Below are 23,053 nucleotides of genomic sequence, written 5' to 3'. Positions count from 1 at the left end.
AGCTATAAATACACTTAATAATAATAATAAATAAATAAATGGGCTCATGTTTTTGTTTCTTTATGTATCTTGAGCACATCAAGAGAGAATAGCCGTGATATAACACCAAGAGATTTGTGGTTACAAAACCAAATAATCAACTTTTATTTCAGTTGGAATTTGAGATAAGAAATGAGTTAAAGCTGCCTGTTGCGCATATGAAACGCTTCCCCCCTCTAACTGTTGTCTGGCAAAGTGTGCCCCTGCTGTGAAGTCACATCGGCAGTGGAAACTCATTAAATCGACAGACCAAAGGAATGCAAGTGAAAAAAAAAGTAATTTCCAAACAGTGGATCGGTCTTTGCGGGGGACATACATCAACTGACAGGCAGAGGTTTCGTAAGAAACCCATACGATGGTAAATTGAGAGTTGGGAACTGCCCCTCTATTAAGTAGCCGATGGTGGAAAGATTCTTCCCACTTGGAAAGAGGCTTTTCCTCCTTGGACATCTGCTGGCGGAGCTTCCAGTAGCCAGAGAGAGGAGAGAGGGGTCCAGCCGCAGCTCCTGACACTTCTCTCTTACTCTGCAGAGGAGGAGGCTTCAAGCAGGCTGCTCTGAACATTGGTCGCTTCATTTTTTAGGGGGTTGAATAGGTGAGTAGACTGACTTTTATTTATTGCAAATGACTTATTTTAACATTTTTAAGAATAGAAATAACACATTTTGAATTTTACAATATTTGGGAAGGTTTTGACATTTTTGACGCAGTTTTTTTTCTGTATTATCCGAGTTTTTCACATGCATGATTTAAGATGATCGCTTTGGAAATAAACTAGGTTAGATCACTTTAAATAACATTTTTAACAAACTTTTTAGGATACGACGCCCAGTCACTTTACTGAACTGAACTGAATGAAATTTCATAGACAAGCCATTGGTTTAAAAATACAATCTGAAAATGAAGCCATTGCAGTCATAAAGTCATTATAGGTTATGGCCATGTAGTGTTTCAGTAGCAGTTTATGTGTGATTCAGTCTTTTTTTGATAAGATCAGATCCTTGTGTCCAAGGGGCCAGGAGAGTCATCTCAGCCCCTGAATAGCTGCAGTTTTCTGGCTTGTGCACCAGGAGGGGCGCACAGCCTGTGGTAAAGACTTACAGAAGCTGAGTTCAGACTATGCTGTGGGTTTGGGGTTCAGGCAACTTATCCTTTGGTAAAAGGAGTAACCCCCTCACACGAAGATGAAGTATTCTATTTCTGTAACTGTGTTTGACAAAGTCCTAAAGGAATTTATCTTGTTGAAGAGAAGGAGAGGAGTTAGGGAAGCAATTTTAGGATTTAAGGTACAAAATGTGCAATTTTTCTTTCCCCCCCCTTTTTTTTCTTTTTCTTTTCCTTTTTTTCTTTCTTTTTTTTTTCTTTTTTACAAAAGATGCTGCTATGAAGATGTCTCATTATACATTCAAATACTTAAAAAATATTACCATTATGCAAACTATGATACCACAGTTTTTGGTAACTGTATATGGTCATCCAGACTCCATCCCTGGGCTAAAGAGAACATGAGCTATAGATAAGACTATTCTGTTGTAGTGAGCTGCAAAGTGAACCACCAAAATGATCAAGCTTGCTTGCGAAGCCCCGGATTTCCACATGTTATATAAAAGTCAAACCAGATGAGCATGTGTTAAAATGTTTTTTCAGTCACTCATTACTGAATACCTACAGCAGTTAGTCTATACCTCAGGGTGTGGGCGTCAGCTGGAGGCAGCAAGGTGTGGCACTTGTTGTGTAAGCGAGTCTAGATGGAGCATGTAGTTTTTGTTATCATGACGGAAAGCAGTGTAATAATAATAAGAGCTATCAATCTGGATTCCATATAAAAAAATTAAAAAAACATAATTCAGGATGGGATTCGGCTCGACTGTGCATGTTGCATATTAACACTATGCACTCTTAGTTAAAGGCAAACTGGCCATTCTTCAGCTCATACTCTGTCTAAATCTGAGTATCAGGGCGCAGCAGTAAATCAGACTTAAATATGTTCCCTTGATGTGTTGCCTGGTTGCACCACACTGACAAGATGAGCTGCAGATCTGCAGCTTAAACTAATTTTATTTCTTTGTCCTCAGACTGATTGATGCGCTGCTGACCCTCTAAGACCAAAGATGAAGATAGGGCTGTCACTGGCCGTGGCTGCCTTCCTTGCAGCCTTGTTATCCTCCGTAGATGCTCAAGGTAAATGAAACCACCTGGCCTCAGTCCACTCACTTACACTATATCACTCTGTCTCTTTATCTCTTTATCCTTCTCTTCTTTCACCTATGATCTTCCCTGGTTGTTTATACTACAATTATTAGTCTTTTATTTTAATGTCAGAGTCATCACATGGAAACTCTGAACTATTTGTATTGATAAACTGAATAAAGTTATTCTCATTTCATGTGTATGCTATTTGACTATGTGAATATCGGACATGTGACTGATTGTTTTATTATTGTCATGCTTTCATCCCTCATTTGCAGCGTGTATTGTCAGATTTATCTGTCATGACTCATTACAGAACCACTTTACTTGTATTTAGGCTGTAATTGAGATAGTTTAAACCACCACTTGAAGGACAATTTTCTCATTCAAATTTGGCACATATAAAAAACCAAGCACTCTAAAGCACTCTTATTCCATGTCCAATTTCTAACTGAATGCATTAAACAGCAGGACACACACTAAGAGTAGAACAAAACTCATTTCATGGCTAAATGTTTCCTCTGAAATGTTTTAGCAGGCCTGTAGCTCTTTCGTTTTTTTTTGTTTATCTCTGCACTTTGACTAAAGCAGAGTTTGCAAGATTGAGAATCCTTGGTAATTAGTCACTGAAATGCTGCTAGATCACATATGAGGTTGTAGCAGGATCTTGTAAACCTGTCTAAATCTCACTGCAATGGTTTTAGAGTGGTTGCAGCAGTAAATTTTTTTTAGAGTACATTAACAGTACAATAGTTAAAGTGATTTAAATCATCATTAAAAATGTATAAAACGTAGCATATTTTTTTTTATTGTCAGTATCAAAAGTTTTTAGTGTCACATTATGGAGCCAGTACTGTAGTTTTGTTGTTAGAAAGTTTAATAAATGGAAACATGCGAGTGGTTAAAAATGATCTTTAAGAGCCATACGTGAATAACTTTGTTACTTTCCAACTCTGATTTGCGCTTATATATGACTGTTTCAGTAGTAATTAAATACTTGTTGCTGTATGTGTCACAAAGGCCAACAACAGTCTGTTAACGACATGTCAGTAGGTTTGACAGAATATGACTCAAAGTAATTTCATATGCAAACATTTCAGTCCAAATAATGGGAAATATGGAAATATGGTATGGAAACCTTCAGATTTTTTCCCTTTGAAAGCTCTCTGGCGTGGTGAGAGGAGTCGAACGTCTATTCTCACATATCTCCGCTAACCGAATGGAAAGATGAAATACGAGAATAGCAAATTAATCCTCAGACAGCACAAAGACAAAGAACCTTTCTCGGGCTTCTTTGCGGGCATTCACAAAAACGCTGAGTTGCAATACATATGGAAAGTTAATATGCAGTAATGTTTAATGTCAGCACATGTTGTGGAATTACTTTGGCATCTGTCCTGCCTCTCTGGGAGAGTCGGTGTTCTTTCCTCCCCTTCTTGGTCTCTCCTCCTGGCAGCAGCTCAGGCCAGGATAGCTGGCTGGCTGGCTGAACACAGAGGTTACTAACAGAACAGTAGCCAGACTCTGGCCCCTGGGAGCCAGGAGTGTCCTTTATTGGGAACTGATGAGACAGACATTCATATAACAATAGCAACCACAAGGTCCAAATAACATACCAGAGCTTGTTATTTTGACAAAACCATCTTTGTTCCTTAAGCATATTTTAAAGCCAGATGGACATATGGTCAAAGAAATTGTAACAAATTGAATTCACATGCTCAAACCATCTTTCCATCAACAAAAGTGGGAGTGGCGGACGCGTCATGCAGGTGAAGACTGGTTTTAGATCTTTTTATTACGAATTTTTCAATCCACCATTCATCGCTTTGCTGCTTACCCATCCCACCACTCATACACACCCTACCCACACCCACACCCACACCCACACCCACACACACACACACACACACACACACACACACACACTTCCATACCCCTTACCATTCGGTGTTGGAGATGAGTACTCGCGGAGAAATCAGGGGGAACACGGCCCATCGGGGCTCCTTGAGTTGATATGCCAGGTTGGTGATCCTCCAATCCCAGTGTTTAAGCATTTAGTGGGCTCCTGTTTGTCATCTGCCTGTGCATTCAGTGTGTCCCAAGCTATGGCTTCCTCCTCCAAAGTGTATTTTACAATGATATTCTCGCCTCGCATGGTACTCTTATTCTACTTTACAGCTATAGCATGCACTCACATGGCAACGCTCTTTGCTGACATCTTACAGTCTTCTGCATGGACTGGTACTACTGGTACCACTGTGGATTAATGGCCTAGCACTTGAAGTCAGTGTAAATAACATCATGCTAAACTCATTAATGTCTGTAATGGTCTCACAAAATTAATTTTATTCTTTTGTTTCTTCTCTACTGTTTTTCAATGGTTGATTGTGTCACTCTGAAGCATCTTTGTCTCCAAACACCAATTATCTCTGCATTAACCAAACTTCCTTGAGCAGAGCCTTATGCACCATATCAAGAGTTTAGTTTAATTACTAATAGAGATTACTAATAAGATAAGAAAATTAAAACTAACTACTTACTTGATACAAAAAGGAAATGTAGCACTTTTAGATTCAACTCTTAAAATGCTTTGATGTGAATTTCTTGCACGTAAACGACAAGTACTAAACGTTAACACATTTCCGCTACTGAACATTAGCTCTCAGCTGGTGGCCTCGAAGCTGTAAGAAAGAATATCATTTTAAAATATGTTTGTCGTCTCTGTCTGTGTGGTCCCAACTGTACATGGAAACTACCGTCCAGTCAATCAAAGTTGTTGAACCAAACAACTTTTTCATGTACATGATGCATGACGCTGTGATCGAGTCAGCTCGATGTAAAGGCGCGTGGTCTTGTCACACTGTTTATGTTTTCCTGTATTTATTTCAGTGTACACACTTCCTCTGTTGCAGTACATCTGAACATTCTTTTGAGTGTCTCGAGTAATCTTGTTCTCTCATGCCTTCATATGCATTATGCTGCCAATGAAAAAGTACACAAGAGTCTCCGGCGACGAATTGTGTATTCTTTTTAAAAGGTTTGCAATGGATGTGTGCCACTCACTTGTGTAAAGAGTCTTAACCAAATAAACAACAAACCACTTCTTGTCTTTGAAATATGTTTATATACAACGTATATATAACATATGGTGTTCAATTTTGTCAAGAGTTACTTCAACAACTATATGGCAACCTTGATTCCATTGTATAATCAGTAACTTGAGAATGAAGTCACTGTTGTATTTTTGTAATGCTGAGATCAACTCCATCATAAAAGCAGTTTAGTATGTGGTTGAGGCATGCGTTGTAATGACTGCACTCAGCATGCGTTGGATGGTTCACTCAGTGTTTGCACTTTGGTAGCGTTTGTGTGGAGTCGTGCACATGTTGGCATACACACACACACGTGTATGCCAGTGCTTGAGTTGCTGGCCATCTTGGTCGGGCAACTCAAACAAATGTCATTTTGCTCCAAAATGGCTTCTCACACTTTTTCAATGTTGTCGTGTTCTTTTACTCGTCACCCTCACAAATGGACGTCAGTGCTATATGTGTCTGTCCCCAACAACGAACAAGTCCGCTTCAGTCATGAAGTGTTTGTCGTTGGGATCAGTGTGAATGCTTGATTAAAAATGTCTTCCTTTGATTTGATCACAAATACAACCATCTTTATACACACCTTCGTGTTTGTTGGGATTTAACGCTGTTTCATCTCTTATTTGCAGTGGAACCTCCCTCAGACTTGAAATTTAAAATTCTAAATGAGAACACAGTGGAAATGTCATGGGCAAGGCCCTCGGCAAGGATAGATGGCTTCAGAATACAAGTTGTGTCAGATGCAGGTCAGTATGGAGTCAGCGCCTGTGTCAGTGATAAGAACCTGCCAGTATATACACACACACAGCACCCCAACAGATGATTTACTGCTTGATTTCCTCTCCTAGATGAACCGGTTAGAGACTTTACCCTTGATGCCTACGCCACTACGACCTCAATCAGTAACCTGACCCCTGACTTGGACTACTCAGTGTCCATAAACTCCTATTATGGGTCAGAGGAGAGCATTCCCATCTTTGGGCAACTAACCAGTAAGTACACAGGGTCATATGGGGTTGATATAGATTGTTTGGTCTTTTTTTCACATAACACACAAGCACTTTTGAAGTCAATAAAATAGCCTATTTTTGTATCTAGAGTTTGCTAGAGATTATTATAACGTCTGCTGTTTGTGAACTTTATAATTTAGATAATTAAAAAAAATCTTTATAATGATATAGTATTGCTAGTGTGTAAAGGCATGAGGTACTGTTGTATCCAGAAGGTCAGTAAAGGTCAATGAACATTTCTGTTGTCTTCTCATTCATTACACATTCTGATGTTCATTAGTGTGACATCAAAATCACTAATACCAAACATGATCTCCTCTCACAATATATGGAGTACACTTGAATTGTATAATATGATGTGCTTCTAAAAGTGATATTCTCCTGTTAATAAGAGTACAGCTTATTCCGCATTTTCATCTAGCCACATGAGACACATAAAAGTAGGGAGGAATCACATCTGTTTACTAAATCTTGAATTGCTCACTGTTTATAGCTAACGCAGAATAGAAGATATGTGTTTGTGTGCATGTGGTTTTGATCCTCTCGACCAGCTTTTATGAAGTGTTAATTTGGCTTTTTCCGCTGTGAAAAAAGCCCACAGTGATACAGCAATGTGCGGCCCTAACTCACCAAGTGTTTCCTGTGTTTCAGTCCAGTCCAGTAACACCAGTGGACGAGTCAGGAGGCCACAGTCAGATGCAATCAGTGAGTATGTTTACTGTAGTGTCAACCAAAATCTGAACAGGGCCGACTTTCCAATTTTTTTTTTAATGAATTTTTTCCCCTCATGGCTGTCATCACAGTGTTTTTCTCTCATGGAATAATCTGGTCAGGCGTACATTTTACCCTCTGTCAGGGTTGTCACAGGGTAAGCAGAAGGAGTTCTGACAGTGACCGGGAAGGCGCACATTGGCTCTTTTAATTGAAACCAGTCGGCACATCAAAAAAAAAGGAGACAGGGCTTCTGTTATGCGTCATGGAGAGGAGGGGAGCAGGAGGGGGTTGTCAAGCAATGACCTATTCATTGTGCAACCTAGAGGCTAGTGCTGTCCCTTGAGCTGTCAAAATATGTGGCACAGTTATTAATCAGATGTCTCCCTTTCCAAACTGTTCTCTGCTAATGTCATGAGACCTGGTCTATGGTCACTGACAGGAGGACATGCTCACATGTCATGCCCCCCTCCCCCTCCCAACCTGATGACTGGAAACTGTACCCACACTTCCAGATTCTCCTAAACCCTTACTCATGGTTAAGCACTCAGAAAGCCCTTCACGGCCACAAAAATTATTTGACTAAACCTCTACTTTCATGCCATTATTTTCAACATTAGGTCAGGGAATTTTGAGGAAGAAAGATGGGCCTTTTAAAAATGAGGCTTATGAGATGTGAGGAACAGAATTTAGAGTCAATGAGACCTAGGGGAACGAAGATTAAAGTCCATCCACATAAGCCCTGCCAATTATTTCAATAGAGTCATCCTGTATGTTCCAGAGAATTTCTTATGATTTAAAGCTCCGTAGGATTTGAAAGTATAAAAGTGAACATTGCTGGTGGAACCTCTGCTGAATGTTTAGTCTATAAAGCTACATTTTTAACTCTGTCTACTGGAATGGCTATACCAGTCCTCTGCTTGGCACTGGTTGATATTTCCTTTGATGTCAGAATGCATTTCTCTGAGTTATCCAACTAACTGTCAAGGGTTTGATTTTATTTAGACGGACAGAAAAAGAAATGGGCCAGTTTGAAAATATTGTTCCAAGACCAAGCTTTTGCGGCCATACCTTAATTGGCACATTTTTGGCTTGCCACTTGAGACATAAAGGATGTGCTTTTAGTTTTTACACAAATCATTAACCACAAATGCCAAACTCTTCCTAATCTGGATCAGTCAAATTGTGTTACATAATTTCCGAATGTTTCTATTCCAGACTGACTTTCTTATTTCTCCAATATCAATATCTGTCTCCAGAGTGCTCGGTCAGTGCAATAGCAGATTTGGTTTTTCTGGTGGACGGCTCATGGAGCGTGGGCAGAGAAAACTTTAAGCACATCCGCAGTTTCATCGCAGCCCTGGCAGGGGCCTTCGACATTGGCGAGGACAAGACACGGGTGGCCGTGGTTCAGTACAGCACAGATACCCGCACAGAGTTCCCTCTCACCCGTTACACCAGAAGAGGAGACCTGCTCCAAGCCATCAACTCCCTGCCATACAAGGGAGGAAATACTATGACAGGTAAGGTGCTCATTCGCAGAAAGGTAGAATTTAGTAGATTTGTACGCTTCTGCAAGTGAGCCAATATGGGTTTGTATGGTTGTTAGTGATTTTATTCATTGTTTTTATGTGAAAAATCATTTATATGTGATCATAAATGATGTGACCTTATGCATGCAAGAGAAGTATTCAAAAATACACATGTAGATACATTTCTGTCTCAAGGTGATGCCATAGATTACCTGCTGAGAAACATCTTCACGGAGGAAGCTGGATCCCGAAAAGGTTTTCCAAAGGTAGCCATGATCATCACTGATGGAAAATCCCAGGACCCAGTGGAGGAGCATGCTAAAAGACTTAGGAACATTGGAGTGGAAATATTTGTCCTAGGTATGGTTTGTTATTCAGTGTTTCATTGAATTGCGCTCTACCATGTGAAAGTCTGTCTGTTCTTGGAAGCCATTAGATTTTCCACTGATTGTTCTTTGTGAGATATTTGACTTGGTAAAAGTCAGGTACTGATGTTTTTTTCTGACCCACACAATACTCTAAAACCGTCAACAGTCTTCCACATCTGTAATGCAGACAGTGAGATAAAACATGAGTTAACATTGTTGTACCTCACATTTTCCCACTTAGGTATCAAAGGAGCAGATGAGGATGAGCTAAGGGAAATTGCCTCCTCACCTCATCACAAACATGTGTACAATGTTCCCAACTTTGACCTGATCCAAGAGGTACAGAAAAAGATCATCACAGAGGTGTGCTCCGGTGTTGATGACCAGCTCAGCTCTCTGGTCAGCGGAGATGAAAGTGAGTCAAGTGATCTTTATTAAATGTGGTACAATATAGTTTTGACATGAAATGCCCCTTAGCTTAGCATTTTTAAGATACATCTTACAAGCCCAGCTCAACATTTTCTCATTTCCTTTGACTTTTTTTCCTCAGTGGTGGAGCCACCCTCTAACCTGCAGGTCACTGAAATTGCATCTAAGTCAATGAGAGTGACATGGGATATCTCCATGGATGAAATCACAGGCTACAAGCTCACGCTCATTCCCATGTTACCTGGAATGAAACGCCAAGAGCTATACATTGGACCCACTCAGACATCCATCAACGTCCGTGACCTTTCCCCTGAGACTGAGTATGAGATCACCTTGTATGCCCTCAAAGGTCTGACTCCCAGTGAACCCATCCAGGCGATGGAGAAGACCCAACCTGTCAAGGTGTCAACAGGTAAGATAAATTGATTGTGTGTGACATGTCATCTTTTCTTGACTATTTTCAGGTTAGATTTTACTTAATCACATTGTTTTCATTAAATTTCATTTCATTAAATTAACCTGTGATTTCTTGTCTTTTTCAAGAGTGCTCTCTGGGAGTGGATGTGCAGGCTGATGTGGTCCTTCTTGTTGATGGTTCGTACAGTATTGGATTACAAAACTTTGCCAAAGTCCGTGCCTTCTTGGAGGTTCTGGTCAATTCCTTTGACATCGGCCCCAGCAAGGTCCAGATTAGCTTGGTCCAGTACAGTCGCGACCCACACACTGAGTTTGCCCTCAACACCCACCATGATATTAATGCTGTTGTCAAAGCTGTGCGCACCTTCCCCTACCGTGGAGGCTCCACTAACACTGGCAAGGCCATGACCTATGTCAGGGAGAAGATCTTTATCAATTCCCGTGGAGCAAGACAGAATGTCCCCCGTGTCATGGTCCTGATCACAGATGGAAAGTCATCAGACTCTTTTAAGGACGCAGCCACCAACCTGAGGAATATCGATGTGGAGATCTTTGCCGTTGGTGTGAAGGATGCAGTGAGGTCTGAGTTGGAGGCCATTGCTAATCCCCCAGCAGACACGCACGTCTATGAGGTGGAGGACTTTGATGCCTTCCAGAGGATTTCCAAGGAGCTGACTCAGTCCATCTGTCTGAGGATTGAACAGGAGCTACTCAACATCAAAAAGAGAAGTAAGTAGGAGGATAGAATATCATGACATGCTAATTGTTACTTGAAGGGTAGCCGCGTAATATGCTCGTGACTTCTTGGCATCCGTTTTGGACCATTTCCATTTGCTAAGTATGTTAGCAACTTCATGTTGGTCCCTTTATTAGACACTGTAACATCTGACTGTCTGCTGGTGGAGAAGAGCCAGTGAAATCAAGGAAAAGCAAAACACAGCATTATTACACTGTGTAAATTGCTGTCAGACAATGTACAAGCTAAATTTAATCAACTCACTCTACCATAGCCTGCCAATAAACATACCACAGAACCATACAGCTTGCTTCTTGAATGAGCTCTATCACACCATTTGTTATCACTTACATCGACTGGAACAACTGTACTATTTTGACTTGATAATTATGGCTACCCCTCTGAGAGAGAGAGAATAGAGCTGTGGCTGTTCCACACAGTGTAAAAATGACATCACTTCACACACTATGCTTATTGATACTGAAGCCTGTAGTCCCAAAACACACACCAATTAGTGAGTGTACCATTCCATGCCTGTTTTTTTTTTAAACATTTTTTTTTAACATTTTTTTAACCTTGTCAGCTGAACAAGGTTACATCAATGCTTTGCTTTTCATTGCTGCTGGTAATTGAAGGTAATTTCCCTGGCCAAGGCAATGGACAGAGAGGAGAAAGGAATTACAAAGAGCTTCATTAGTTCCTTAAACTTAACAGATTTATAGCAAAATATGATCATTAACATGATCAGGGTCCATACACTGCCTTTCAATGACACACTTTCTCAACAAGTAATCTTTGATTTCCAGGTCTGCTTCCACCCAGAGACTTGCAGTTCTCTGAAATTACCTCCAGAAGCTTCCGTACCACATGGACAGCCCCTGCTGCCGTTGTCTTGTCTTACCTGGTGCGTTTCCGCAAGGCTGAAGATGTCACCGGAGACTACATTTCCTTGGCAGTGCCTAAAGATACCACCACAGCTGTTCTGCCCCACCTTTATCCCCTCACTGCTTATGAAGTCAACGTCTTTGCTCAGTATGATAAAGGAGACAGTTTCCCTTTGACCGGTGAAGAGACCACTCTTGAAGGTAAGAGAGATTTCCTTGGATTTGACCCAATACAGCTAAAGTAATCAAAATGAGAATATTTAGCATCTGTAAATTCTTTTCTTTTCAGAACAAGGGAGTGTACGAAACTTACGAGTTACAGAGGAGACAACAAACAGTTTTAGGGTGTCATGGCAACCTGCTCCAGGCTCTGTGATCAGGTATCGCCTGTCCTACGTTCCACTGAATGGTGCTGGGGAGACACTGGAGGCACAGACAGTTGGAACTGAAACCACCATGGTCCTCCAGGAGCTTTTCCCCATTACCACCTACCGTGTGTCTGTGTCTGCTGAGTATGCTACTGGCCTAGGGAATGAGATGCAGATCGATGGTACCACTAAGGAAGGTGAGTCAGAAAAGCTACTGGTCATTAGGAAGTAATTTCTTAAGAGCAAGTGGCAAACACTTGTGCGAAACCTGGAATGAATTAGTGTCTGATCCGTTTTTGTTTCCTTTCAGTCCGTGGCTCTCCTCGTGACCTTCGTGTCTTTGACGAGACCATATCTACAATGAAACTGGCATGGCAGGCTGCTCCAGGAAATGTCCTTCAATATCGTATCGCCTTCAAACCTGCTGACGGCGGTGAGAGGAAGGAGATATCGGTCAAAGGAGATAACACCCAGGCTCTGCTGAAGAACTTAAAACCAAGCACTGAATATGAGCTGTTTGTTAGTGCTCGCTATTCCTCCGGTTTGGGTGATCCTCTTCTGGGCACAGGAACCACTTTAGAAGGTAAGAGAGAAAGTCACATTGCTAATGTCTAATTTGAAATCTTTGAAGCATGGTAGGATTATTTCTGTAGCCAATGTGTGACAGAAATGTGAAGCACGCTTTGTGGCTGTGGGCTCAGCAAGTGGGTACTGCTGAATAGACAAATGTATTATTGTGCTCAGCTTCTTTTCCAGAGGAAAGAAACCTCAGAGATTTAGGCATGCACACTTAGGGAAATTTTGTTGTTCATTAGTATTTATAGTTTTTCAAAGTCCTGCGTGGTGTAAAACTGAAATTAGGTCATTTGTCTCTCTAGAAGTCCCTTCAATAATGTAGCATCTCATATTTCTCACAGGCAACTACATCAGATTTAAGGAAGTTGTGCTCTGACTTTGCAAGGTTGGTTGAGTATACGGGCTGTGGTTAGAGGGGAAAAGACAGGAATGTGGCTCTTGATGTAATTTTTTTGGCATGGACTGAGGGTTAGGGTGGCTTTGCCGCCCATGAAGGCAGTGAGGTGGAAATGGGTGGGGGATGCTTGTAAACCTAGAAAACTAATGAAATGGCTTGGAACAGACTTTGACAGCCCTATGCTTGCCTGGTAATAGCTTTACATCTCAGCCTGTCAGGGATGTATGATTTATTGTTTTACAGTGGTTTATAAGACATATGGGGAATATTTTATAACGAATTTCAGATACTGTATTACTCCACCTGCACTTTACCTGTCAGTTTAGCTCATCTGACAAAGGTCACTACCACATTTTAGTTACTGGTAAGCTGGATGCAATCTGTGGTTGAGCATTTTTGTATATATAGAGGATAGTTTATAGACAATGAAGGGGGCACATAGTGGGGAGGGGATGGAGGCTTTGGGGGTGAGAGGTCCTCTTTTGATTTCTCACAGAGTGGGAGGAGGAATTGTTGTAGTGTCACACCACAGGAAAGGAAGTCAAAGAGATCTGTTTTGAGAGAAGGAGGGAGGTCTTAGCTATGGGAGGGCAAAACAACAACCAAGGTACTGTATCCCACAGAGGGGAATGTCTCTGGTTTTTAGTCAGCTCCACTTGTGGCTGCAAAACTAGTAAACTATGCATGAAATCAGAAGACTTCCCCCGGTTGGACATTAAATTATAGTGGGAAGTTTGCCCCAATATGCTATACTGGATATAATGGTTTATAGTTGGACTATCCATTAAAATGGGGATCATTTGCTTGGTTTAAAGATGATGATTGTTGTCTGATAAGGCATATAGTTGTTGTGCTTAAACTATCAATGAAAAGACAGAGAGGACAAACTAGGCATTGTTTTATTTATTTATTTATTTTTGGTGTCTAATTCAGAAAGTCACTGTTTTTCAACCTTTTGATGAAAACAAGATGAAAACAGCACAGTCACAGTCTTTAATTGCGTCCATGTTTAGCTCAACCTGAAGTGAACTCCTCTCTGAAAACAGTTTGAACACACAGACACATCCAAGCTATTCTATTCATCACAATAGCAAGAGCGGACCTCTTGTTCATTAATGTTGCTTCCTTACACTCCTGGCAGTGGTGAGGTCCTCAGTGCCCGGTGTGTTCTTATTCAACAGGAATATTTATTGCAGACCACATGAACCTGTCAGTAGGTTGCATAAGAGGACTTTGGCTCAGAAGGTGTTCTTTAGAAAAATGAACAAACCTTCAACTTTGAATTCACAACTAGAATAGTGGATCTTTGTTTACGTTTTGGTGACTGCAAGAATTTGAAAGAAAGGGTTTTTCTTTGCTGTGTTTTCCTCTTTTTTTTCTCTGTTCCCACATTGAGCAAAGGGCTTGGTTTTGATTATAGAGTTAGTTTCCACTGGTCAAATCTGTGCTGTCATCAGCCACACACCCCCACAGGAAAAAGACCCATGACAAAGCACTTTGTTTAGCCAGCGCTATTAAGCTGTCATGACGTCAGCATACTTCAACACTGATCTCATTGTCTTGAGTGCCACTCATTTTGAGTGACCCTCTCTGTGAAGTCCATGTAGGCGAGAACTGGAAGAGAGTGGCTCGCACAAAGACATCCCTTGTGGCTAACAGTGGATGGTAGCCAATACAGGAGCCTTGAGTAGGACAGAATTATAACATCCTGAAATGACTCAGAAGGAGGACAGAGAAGGTGTCAAAGGGAATGCTTGGATGAATATCCCAACTGTGGATATTATACACAAACATGGCAAAATTATTTACTTAAGAAGAGGGAGTTTTATTCTACATGTGGAAGATGTTACCTAAGAGGAGCTTGAAAGCTGTGTGAGTTGTCTGTCTGGTCTGAAGAACTGTCTGTTCATCTTCCTCCAGGGTGGGGCAAAGGACAGGCAGAGGCAGAGAGAGGGCGAGGACGAGTAGAGAAATAAATACTTTAAAATGTGAAGCAGGACGCCTCAGGGTGACCTGGTGTATAAAAAACTCAGCCCATAAGGCCATATGATCAACCCCTGAAGGAACCATTGTACCCATCTCTGAAGTAACCAATTACTAATTACTTACATGGCACCGCAAATGTTTTGCCATGTGCCAGAGGGACTTAGATTCTTTTTACTATCTTTAACTCGCAGAGCAGCACAACAGCAGGTGAAACTGTGGCATCTTGGTTTGATTTCCTCTTAAACCAATGCCTTTGGGAACTTTTAGGCAGTGCCAGGCTCTTTCAGTGGTTCTGCCAGACTGTTTTTCTCCACTGCTCTGAAGGTCCTTTGAGGTAAAAGGCCAGAGACGGACAAACCTTGGCGCACAGACACTGAAGGCTTCATCTTTGTGGCTCAGACATACAGTATGTCTTAGTCAACCAAGAGCAGTACAGTGAGGGAAGTTTAAAGTGGGGGTGCCAGCGCTGAGATGGCAGTTTGAGGGAGCTATGTATTTCCTGCGGTGATTTTGGAGAAATTTCCAGAATGAGCCTGAGTAAGAGTAAAACACAGCTAAGCTGGGTCTTTTAACTCAGTGTCTGTGATCCAAATAACTACTATCCAATACAAAGGTTGTGCATAAAGACACTGAGTCTATCAATCCATGTAAAACAGTGCTGATAGACTCTTTCTGTGCATTTTCCATGCCTGCTGGCATTGATGGGTTTTTTTTCCATAAGTGCAGTCATTTATATTTTCAAGCTTTAGACATCTTTGGCTGCAGATGTGAAGGTTATGTCAGCACATGCCCCTGCAGCAAATCTCTCTAGATGATTTTCAGTTGTGTCATATGTGGTTTTCTAGAAACATGGGTGAGGCTTTAATGTGAATGTATGATCTGGTCTTGTTCAGGTCTTAATTTGAGAGTAGCCTTCTCCTTGAAGGGTGGGAAGCAGTTTTGGGGGTTTGAGAAAAATACTAAGATAAGGAGATGCAGATTTTTTTAAATTATTATTATGAAGTTACACGTGTGTGCTTGTATACATATCTCTCTTATATATATATAAATACAACTGTAATTCCCTGCAGCAATGTAGTTACATATAAACATACTGTTATGTAACCAATATAAATTTAAAAACTGACAATTAATATATTGACAGATTGTAAATTCACATATTTCAATCAGACCAAAACTTTTGCTAGGTCTGTGGACCATGTGTTTCGTGTATGTGTGCTTTGCTTCTTGGAGCGGCTCCTTCTCTTTAGCTTGTCTGCAAGTATTGATGAAAAGGGAGCCACTGTCTGCAGAACTCATTTCCTTCTGATTCTATTGCCCTCGGTTCACACACAGCTGTAAAAGTCAGTCAAGTTCTTCCTTTTCTGCTGGCAAAGATTACCCTTTTGATGGAATGATCTGGGTATTTATTAGTGGTCCTTACTGTTTTCATGGTCCACGGTCAAAATCTGGAACTCTCCATTAATTTGTGGTCGCGGCCGTTACTCTTCATATCTTTGCTCTCAAAGTGCAGATTGCTCTGCTTGGCCAACATGGCTGCTGCAGTTAATCCTGTTCAGATCGGTGTCCAATTCATCTGTAATGGATTGATGCTGAGAGGGACTCGCAGGCTGACAGCCTTTTGTGCTCTACGCTCTCTTTAGATTTCCAAATGATTATGCATTGGACTTGTAGTTTTGTGTTGCGTCTCATTCTTTGCAATGGGGTTTTTTTTTTATTACAACTCATTTGGTGAGGTTTGATGAATAAGGTTTAAGAGAGACCACCCAGCATCTCTGCTCTGCCTGCGATTATATTGTCATTAGGTGCTGGCATGTAGTGGGTTAGGGGCTTGACTGAGGATTATGATTCCAGAGGTTGTGTGGGAGGCTATGCATGGCGGCCTATCCTCCTGTGGTGGATACATATCCTCTATATGGCAGCCAGGCCCAGAGTGTTGAGAGTCCATCTCAACATGGGCATCCCTCTCAGCCAAGTGTGTGCTGGCTGCTCATCACGAAAACACCAACACAAAATTCCCTCCACTCTGTTTCTGCGCCTGCCTCCTTTAATGGTGGTCTCTCAGGAAAAGAGAGTGAAGGAGAGAAAGGGGGGAGCGCAACATCTGCAATTGTAGCAAACACACTTTTGTGGATCTGGTTTCCTCTGTTTCGATGGAAAATTAAAGCGTTGCTGGGAGAGGCACTGAGGATATGTGATTTGTGATTAGTTTTGCAGAGATTTTTCCAGCAGTCTCTGATTAAGAAGGGAGAAAATCAGGTTGTTCAAACAGATCCTGAGGGGTTAAAGCGGAGACAGATGAGTGATTGTTGGTGGTGTATCACGGGGGTTGTTCGTTTTGTCCATTTCGTGTCTCGCTCACTTCCTCAAACCTCCATATATCTGCATTAAAAATCAACACCACCTGGACAAAGCCATCGCTGGGCTGGAGTGAGCTGAAGCATTTTAACGCCACCGTCTTAGTTCAGTTAATATTCATCGGAGCAAATCAAAACAAAGAAAATCCTGAGAAATTTGTAGAGTAAACACTGCTTGCTTTTCTATTTCCATATCCATTATGCAAAGGCAGATGTAATACTCCAACCTCTGTTACTAATGTTTTTTTTCCTTTCCATCTATCCACAGAGCTTGGTTCACCCAGAGACTTGGTGACCAGGGACGTCACTGACACCAGTTTCGCTGTGTCTTGGACCGCAGCCCCTGGTAATGTTCGTCAGTACCGGATCAGGTGGAAGTCTCTGTTCACTGAAGAGGCTGGGGAAAAGACAATAACAGGAGACACCACTGCCACAGTTCTGGATGGTCTCACCCCAGAGACACGCTATCAGGTCTCTGTGTTTGCTGGCTACGGCCATGGAGAGGGCCAGCCGCTGGTCGGAGAGGAAACCACAGATAGTAAGTTACCCTAGCTGCTTTAACTCCCATAAATCCTCCATTTACTCTATATATTCTTTACTTTTCTTATTTTTTTGCTTGCTACATCCCTTATTTCTCTCTCTTTCTTTGTCTCTTTTTGAAGCTCCACCGCTCCTGTTTCCCTCCTCTGCGCTATATTTTTTTTATGAGTTTCTGGATGTCTCGGCTTGAGGTTACCTAGAAAGTGTGAAATTGGGATTTAACTCTGCCATCATAAAAGCCATTAAAGCTCTATGACCACAATGGGACAGCTAAACAGTTTTTTCATGTGAAACTGTCACGATGATCGTTTTAAAAGCCAAGAATGCAGCTCTAAACTTTCATGTCATAAACACTTCGTTTGCCTTAAAGTTTCATTTGCCTCTTAAGTTACGGAAGATGATCGCTGAAAAATCTGGGGCAGTGACGCAGGCTAAAATATTATCCACCAAATAAAGTTTAGCTGCAAGCACCATTTCTGGGTTTTATGTAGAAATGGGGATCTGTCAGCGACACTTCTTCTGTTCTGTTCTTCTGTGGAGCCATGAGATAACGTCATAACTGTTGGCATTCGCTTGAGACATCAAGACTATTGAGACTTTGCGTGCACATCTTTAAGACTGTGCACGTGTGTTATATGGACGTACGAGGTGATGTAATGGCCAGCGCACCTGGACCCTGTTTTCATGAGAGATGCAGGACAGATATAACAATGGCCTCTCCCTTGTTAGACTACACTCATGCTTGGATGAGAAAAAGTACATTGAGCGGAAACTCGTTTGGGAGGGAATTTGTCCATCAGTTTAGTGAAATGGGCAAGGAAGAAAAAAATTCCAAGTCGTGAGAGGTGGCATGCACAGCAAACACAACCATGAGATGGCTTTGTAGACTTAAATGTTCACTCTGCTTTTCCCTTCCCTCACTTAGCACCCACTATCTGTCGCTCTCTTTTCTTGCGCTCTACACAAATCACAGGTCTCAGTGGGCTGAGCCACATACGGCAAACTTGGATGTCCTGCGTTTTTCCGTTAATAAAAGTGAGCGTCCTGAATATTTTCCTCAGCTCGTTTCGAGGCCTCTGACAATTCACACTTGCCCTTCCTGTTCTAAAAAAATAAGAAACACTCTATGGACACACAATGGAAAAATGAAAACTATGGGTTTGCTCAAATTCTAAGCCTGGCTCCCAAACCCACCAACTAAACACAATCAATCATGTAAATCTGGGCCTGTTCAATGTATACTTCTGAAAATCAGAAATATTTGGGTGGTTTTGTATTCACACGCATGTGGAAACTGAACAGATATCCAGATGAAAGACTGTGAGGTAGCCAAGCATGTTACTGTTTAGTTTACTTACCAGCAGGAAAGCCACGCTGCTTATATTTCCGAAGGTATGTTGGAAACATAGGCGGTTAAGCACACATTTAGTACAGATTCCCATCTGAACAAGGCCCAAAGTCTACATTTTCCCTCAGACCATCCATTCATCATTCCTGCTCCTTATACCTTTGTTCCTTTTTTTCCTTCCTTGCAGTCTCAGCCGCCGGCAGAGCAATTGTTGTCTCAGAGGAGACAGAGAAGACCATGAAGGTGACATGGAAGGCGGCACCTGGAAATGTGCTGAACTACCGTGTTACATACAAACCCCAGGCTGGAGGGCGCCAGCTAGCAGCCAAGGTGCCCGGTGGCACGACTACCACTGTGCTGAGACGCCTTACTCCCCTCACCACCTACGACATCACCGTCCTGCCAGTGTACCGTTCCGGAGAAGGCAAAGCAAGGCAAGGAGTAGGAACAACACGTACGTTACGTCTATCATTCACCACACCACAAATGTTACTCTGTCTGTTGCCAAGTTTAGGAAAAGTTTGATTGTCATTTACAAACTCAACTACATCCTCATCACAATCATAACCAACTCACACTAAAAGATAATATTGCAGTAAATGTACGTATTTGTTCTTTATCTTCATTATACAGTATTTTAACCATGCAGGACTGTCCTGTTTAGTCAATCTACACTATGCTTGTCTCCTCTCTCCAGTGTCGCCTTTCAAAGGTCCTAGGAACCTCCAAACTTCAGAGCCTACCAAGACCAGCTTCCGTGTTACCTGGGACCATGCTCCTGGTGATGTTAGGGGCTACAAAGTCACTTTCCACCCTGTAGGGGATGATATTGACCTGGGGGAACTTCAGGTTGGCCCCTATGACAATACTGTGGTGCTGGAGGAGCTCAGGTGTGTCTTCGGGCTGATTTCTCATTTTCATCTTCAGCTTTGAACAATATTCCCCAGTAGATTATGTACAAACTGAGAATCATTGTTTTGTTTTGTTTTTTTGTTCTACAGAGCTGGTACCAAATACAATGTGAATGTGTTTGGTATGTTTGATGGAGGAGAGAGTATGCCATTGGCTGGAGAGGAGAAAACCACTCTCATCGACATACCTGAGCCTTCACCTGTTACGCCACCAGGTAAAATGATAAAACCTACAGTTCTATGATGAAAATATACTATATCATCAAAGGAATAACAGAGAAAACATGTTGTATGCTAAAACTAACTAGAACACAAACAACCAAAATGGTTTTAGTCAGTCTATTACTATGCCTGTCATCACCTTAAAGCAGTATCTCCAGTATGTTATGTCTCTGGGCAGCAACAGTCAAACACTGGAGGAAAATACACCCCAAACCCATGCCCAATAAAAGCTGAAGAGTTTCTCTAAATACCTTTCCTCAAAGCTAATTGTCTCATGAAATAACAGATGTAATGGCAATTCCATCTGTCTGCCCTTTTCTTTCTTCATTGTGTCACTTTGGGCTTCCGCTTTTTATTTCCAGTCCAAGTACAGCCAGGCTAGACTCAACCCATACGCGTATAATCTGTTTGCAGTTATAAAACATTTTACTACCTTTTGAGTCACAGTGAGCGAGGCAGGCAGTAAGTGTGAGAAGAGGAAAATTGTTGTGTTTGCTGGAAGGAACTGGAAAAGGTCAGCTTGACCGCTCAGCTGCAGGCCCGGTCCTAATAGGGAGGCAGATACAGATCCACTGACAGCTCCAAGCTCCAAATCCCAGTCTCCCTTGTACCTTCTATTGGCTACAGGTCGCTTCTCAGCAAACCTCTGGAGCTCCAAGGGGAAATAAAGTTGTAGGTGTGGCAAAAATCTGAAGTAACATTCTCCTTGTCCTAATTCATTAAGAGATATTTTAAATTACATTAGAATGTACCTTTGTATAATTTTCCCTTTTTTCATCTCATCCTAGCCAATTGATAGCCAATGGTCTTATGAAATCTCAGATTCTATTGTTTACATATCTATACCTGTAACAGACCTACCTGTTGGAGATATGTTGGCAGATATGTTTTAGTACCTCTTCACTTTCTCTCTCTCTGTAAGCCTGGCAGCTGGTTGTCTGTCAAAGGGGTTGGGTTCGGGTTTTGTGTGTGAGCAAACCAATCTGTAAATCAAATATATAACCTGTTTTCAGTTGCAGACAGTAGCAGTTAGTGCAACATCTGCCTATCCCCCGTTGCACATCTGCAGCCTCCTTTTAGGTGCCGAGGATCAGATGCGTTCCTTGTCATCACACAGCTGTATGGAAAACAGGATGTGAATATTACCTTGCTGCTCAGTACTCTCTCCAGTGGAGACCTTTGATATGCCAAGGGCCATCAAGGATGCATTCTCCTGATATGCCCTCTGGGACTGACTCACGGATCCATAAAAGAACAACTGAGAGAAATGCTGCCTCGACATGCCACCAGACAAGAAGATGATAATTATAACACCTGGAAAATCAAAGTTCTCTGATAAAACTTTCCCAGTAAAGGAAGAAAGTAGACATAATGCTTTACTGCTTGTTTGTGGAGATGCTTGTGTAGCATTGTGGAAATTGTTTTGTTGTCCTTTTCTCAAAATGAAATTTTATGTCATGAACTTTCCTTTCCTTCTTTCCTTTTACTCTCATATTTCTTTGAACACCTACATCATTGTAATTCAGAGCACACCATTGTGGGTACATGACAGTTGAAGTACATCTCATTTGAAACTGTCCCTTTCGTCGAGTTATGACACATGAACTTCTGCCCTCCCTCTCAGATGTGATGTGTAAGACCACTGCGCAGGCTGACATTGTGCTGCTGGTGGACGGCTCATGGAGTATTGGACGTCTCAACTTCAAGACCATTCGCGCCTTCATCGCCCGTATGGTGGGAGTCTTTGACATTGGCCCCGAAAGGGTCCAAATTGGTGGGTCTATCCGTTAACTAATTATTAGTAATAATACAACTATTGACTTTTTGAGTTGGTCTAACAGGTGTGCTGTCTACAGGTCTTGCTCAGTACAGTGGAGACCCCAAGACTGAATGGCATTTGGACGCTCATAGAACCCGGGACTCACTCCTGGAAGCTGTGGCTAACCTGCCCTACAAAGGCGGAAACACCTTGACTGGTACTAAATTGTCCATTTGTGTTCTCCTCTGATTCCTCATGAATCAGCTTAGGTTGCAATCAGGGTGATAAATGCACATTGTATTCATTGCAGGTCTGGCTTTGAAGTACATCCTCCAGAACAATTTCAAAGAAAATGTCGGGATGCGACCCAACTCTCGGAAGATCGGTGTGTTGGTCACTGACGGCAAATCCCAGGATGACGTCAATATCTTCTCTCAGAGCTTGCGCGATCAGGGCATTGAGCTGTATGCCATCGGTAAGGGGAACTCACTTCTCTGGACTTGCATAGATTGATTGTGTGAAGTAAAACTCCCATATGTATCAAACTACCGATGACTATTGACTCAGTCATTGTTGTTTAGGTGTGAAGAATGCTGACGAGAATGAGTTGAGGTCCATTGCCTCTGATCCGGATGATATTCACATGTACAACGTGGCTGACTTCTCCTTCCTGTTGGACATTGTGGACAATCTTACTGACAACCTCTGTAACAGTGTCAAGGGACCAGGTATGTGCAAGATCACATTAGAGTATTCAGATCCTTCACTGCTCAAAATGAAGGAAGCAACGACAGATTTGCAAGTCTTCTACTTTACAAATACTAATAATAATTACTTACTGCATTGTCAGAGCCAACTGCTCTGTTCCCAGACATTTGATGGGCAGTATAAACATAGTGTACCCACAGACAGTTACATGTCTGGCCCACCATGGAAAGCAACTCTAGAAGCTAAGAACCAGCCAAGCTCTTGAAAATCATTGCAGATATTATTTCCTACTTGGAAAGGAGGAAGGAGAACTGTCTGCTCCTTAATTAAATGAAAAAGCGGGTACTGGGGAACTTGGAGAGGATGTGGTTAGAGTCTCAACACTACTATGGTGTGAACAAGGCAATATCAGGACTTGTTACCAAATAGACATGTTTTTATCTGTTTCCACATTTAGTGATAAGCTATAT

At 41.8% G+C, this 23,053-nt stretch overlaps 1 protein-coding gene across 1 annotated transcript in view; it reads left to right on the top strand.

Annotated features, from left to right (window-relative positions):
• Positions 1 to 478: 478 nt before the first annotated feature.
• col12a1 (collagen type XII alpha 1 chain) overlaps positions 479 to 23,053 on the top strand; it is a 55,502-nt gene continuing 32,927 nt past the window's right edge. Inside the window, exons 1-21 of the mRNA XM_022751084.1 lie at positions 479 to 634; positions 2,115 to 2,220; positions 5,954 to 6,070; positions 6,173 to 6,316; positions 6,986 to 7,039; positions 8,305 to 8,568; positions 8,773 to 8,937; positions 9,187 to 9,360; positions 9,496 to 9,786; positions 9,918 to 10,520; positions 11,334 to 11,612; positions 11,701 to 11,976; positions 12,090 to 12,362; positions 17,364 to 17,633; positions 19,171 to 19,437; positions 19,681 to 19,873; positions 19,985 to 20,109; positions 21,741 to 21,890; positions 21,973 to 22,092; positions 22,186 to 22,350; positions 22,457 to 22,603. Coding sequence (XP_022606805.1) covers positions 2,151 to 2,220; positions 5,954 to 6,070; positions 6,173 to 6,316; positions 6,986 to 7,039; positions 8,305 to 8,568; positions 8,773 to 8,937; positions 9,187 to 9,360; positions 9,496 to 9,786; positions 9,918 to 10,520; positions 11,334 to 11,612; positions 11,701 to 11,976; positions 12,090 to 12,362; positions 17,364 to 17,633; positions 19,171 to 19,437; positions 19,681 to 19,873; positions 19,985 to 20,109; positions 21,741 to 21,890; positions 21,973 to 22,092; positions 22,186 to 22,350; positions 22,457 to 22,603 — 4,147 coding nt within the window. The 5' untranslated portion in view covers positions 479 to 634; positions 2,115 to 2,150. The remainder of the gene's footprint in view (positions 635 to 2,114; positions 2,221 to 5,953; positions 6,071 to 6,172; positions 6,317 to 6,985; positions 7,040 to 8,304; positions 8,569 to 8,772; positions 8,938 to 9,186; positions 9,361 to 9,495; positions 9,787 to 9,917; positions 10,521 to 11,333; positions 11,613 to 11,700; positions 11,977 to 12,089; positions 12,363 to 17,363; positions 17,634 to 19,170; positions 19,438 to 19,680; positions 19,874 to 19,984; positions 20,110 to 21,740; positions 21,891 to 21,972; positions 22,093 to 22,185; positions 22,351 to 22,456; positions 22,604 to 23,053) is intronic.

This window comes from Seriola dumerili, unplaced genomic scaffold (assembly GCF_002260705.1).
Source record: "Seriola dumerili isolate Sdu_G_001 unplaced genomic scaffold, Sdu_1.0 BDQW01000149.1, whole genome shotgun sequence".
Taxonomy (NCBI): domain Eukaryota; kingdom Metazoa; phylum Chordata; class Actinopteri; order Carangiformes; family Carangidae; genus Seriola; species Seriola dumerili.
The sequence above is the reverse complement of the archived record's forward strand: the minus strand, read 5'-3'. Positions and strand labels throughout refer to the sequence as shown.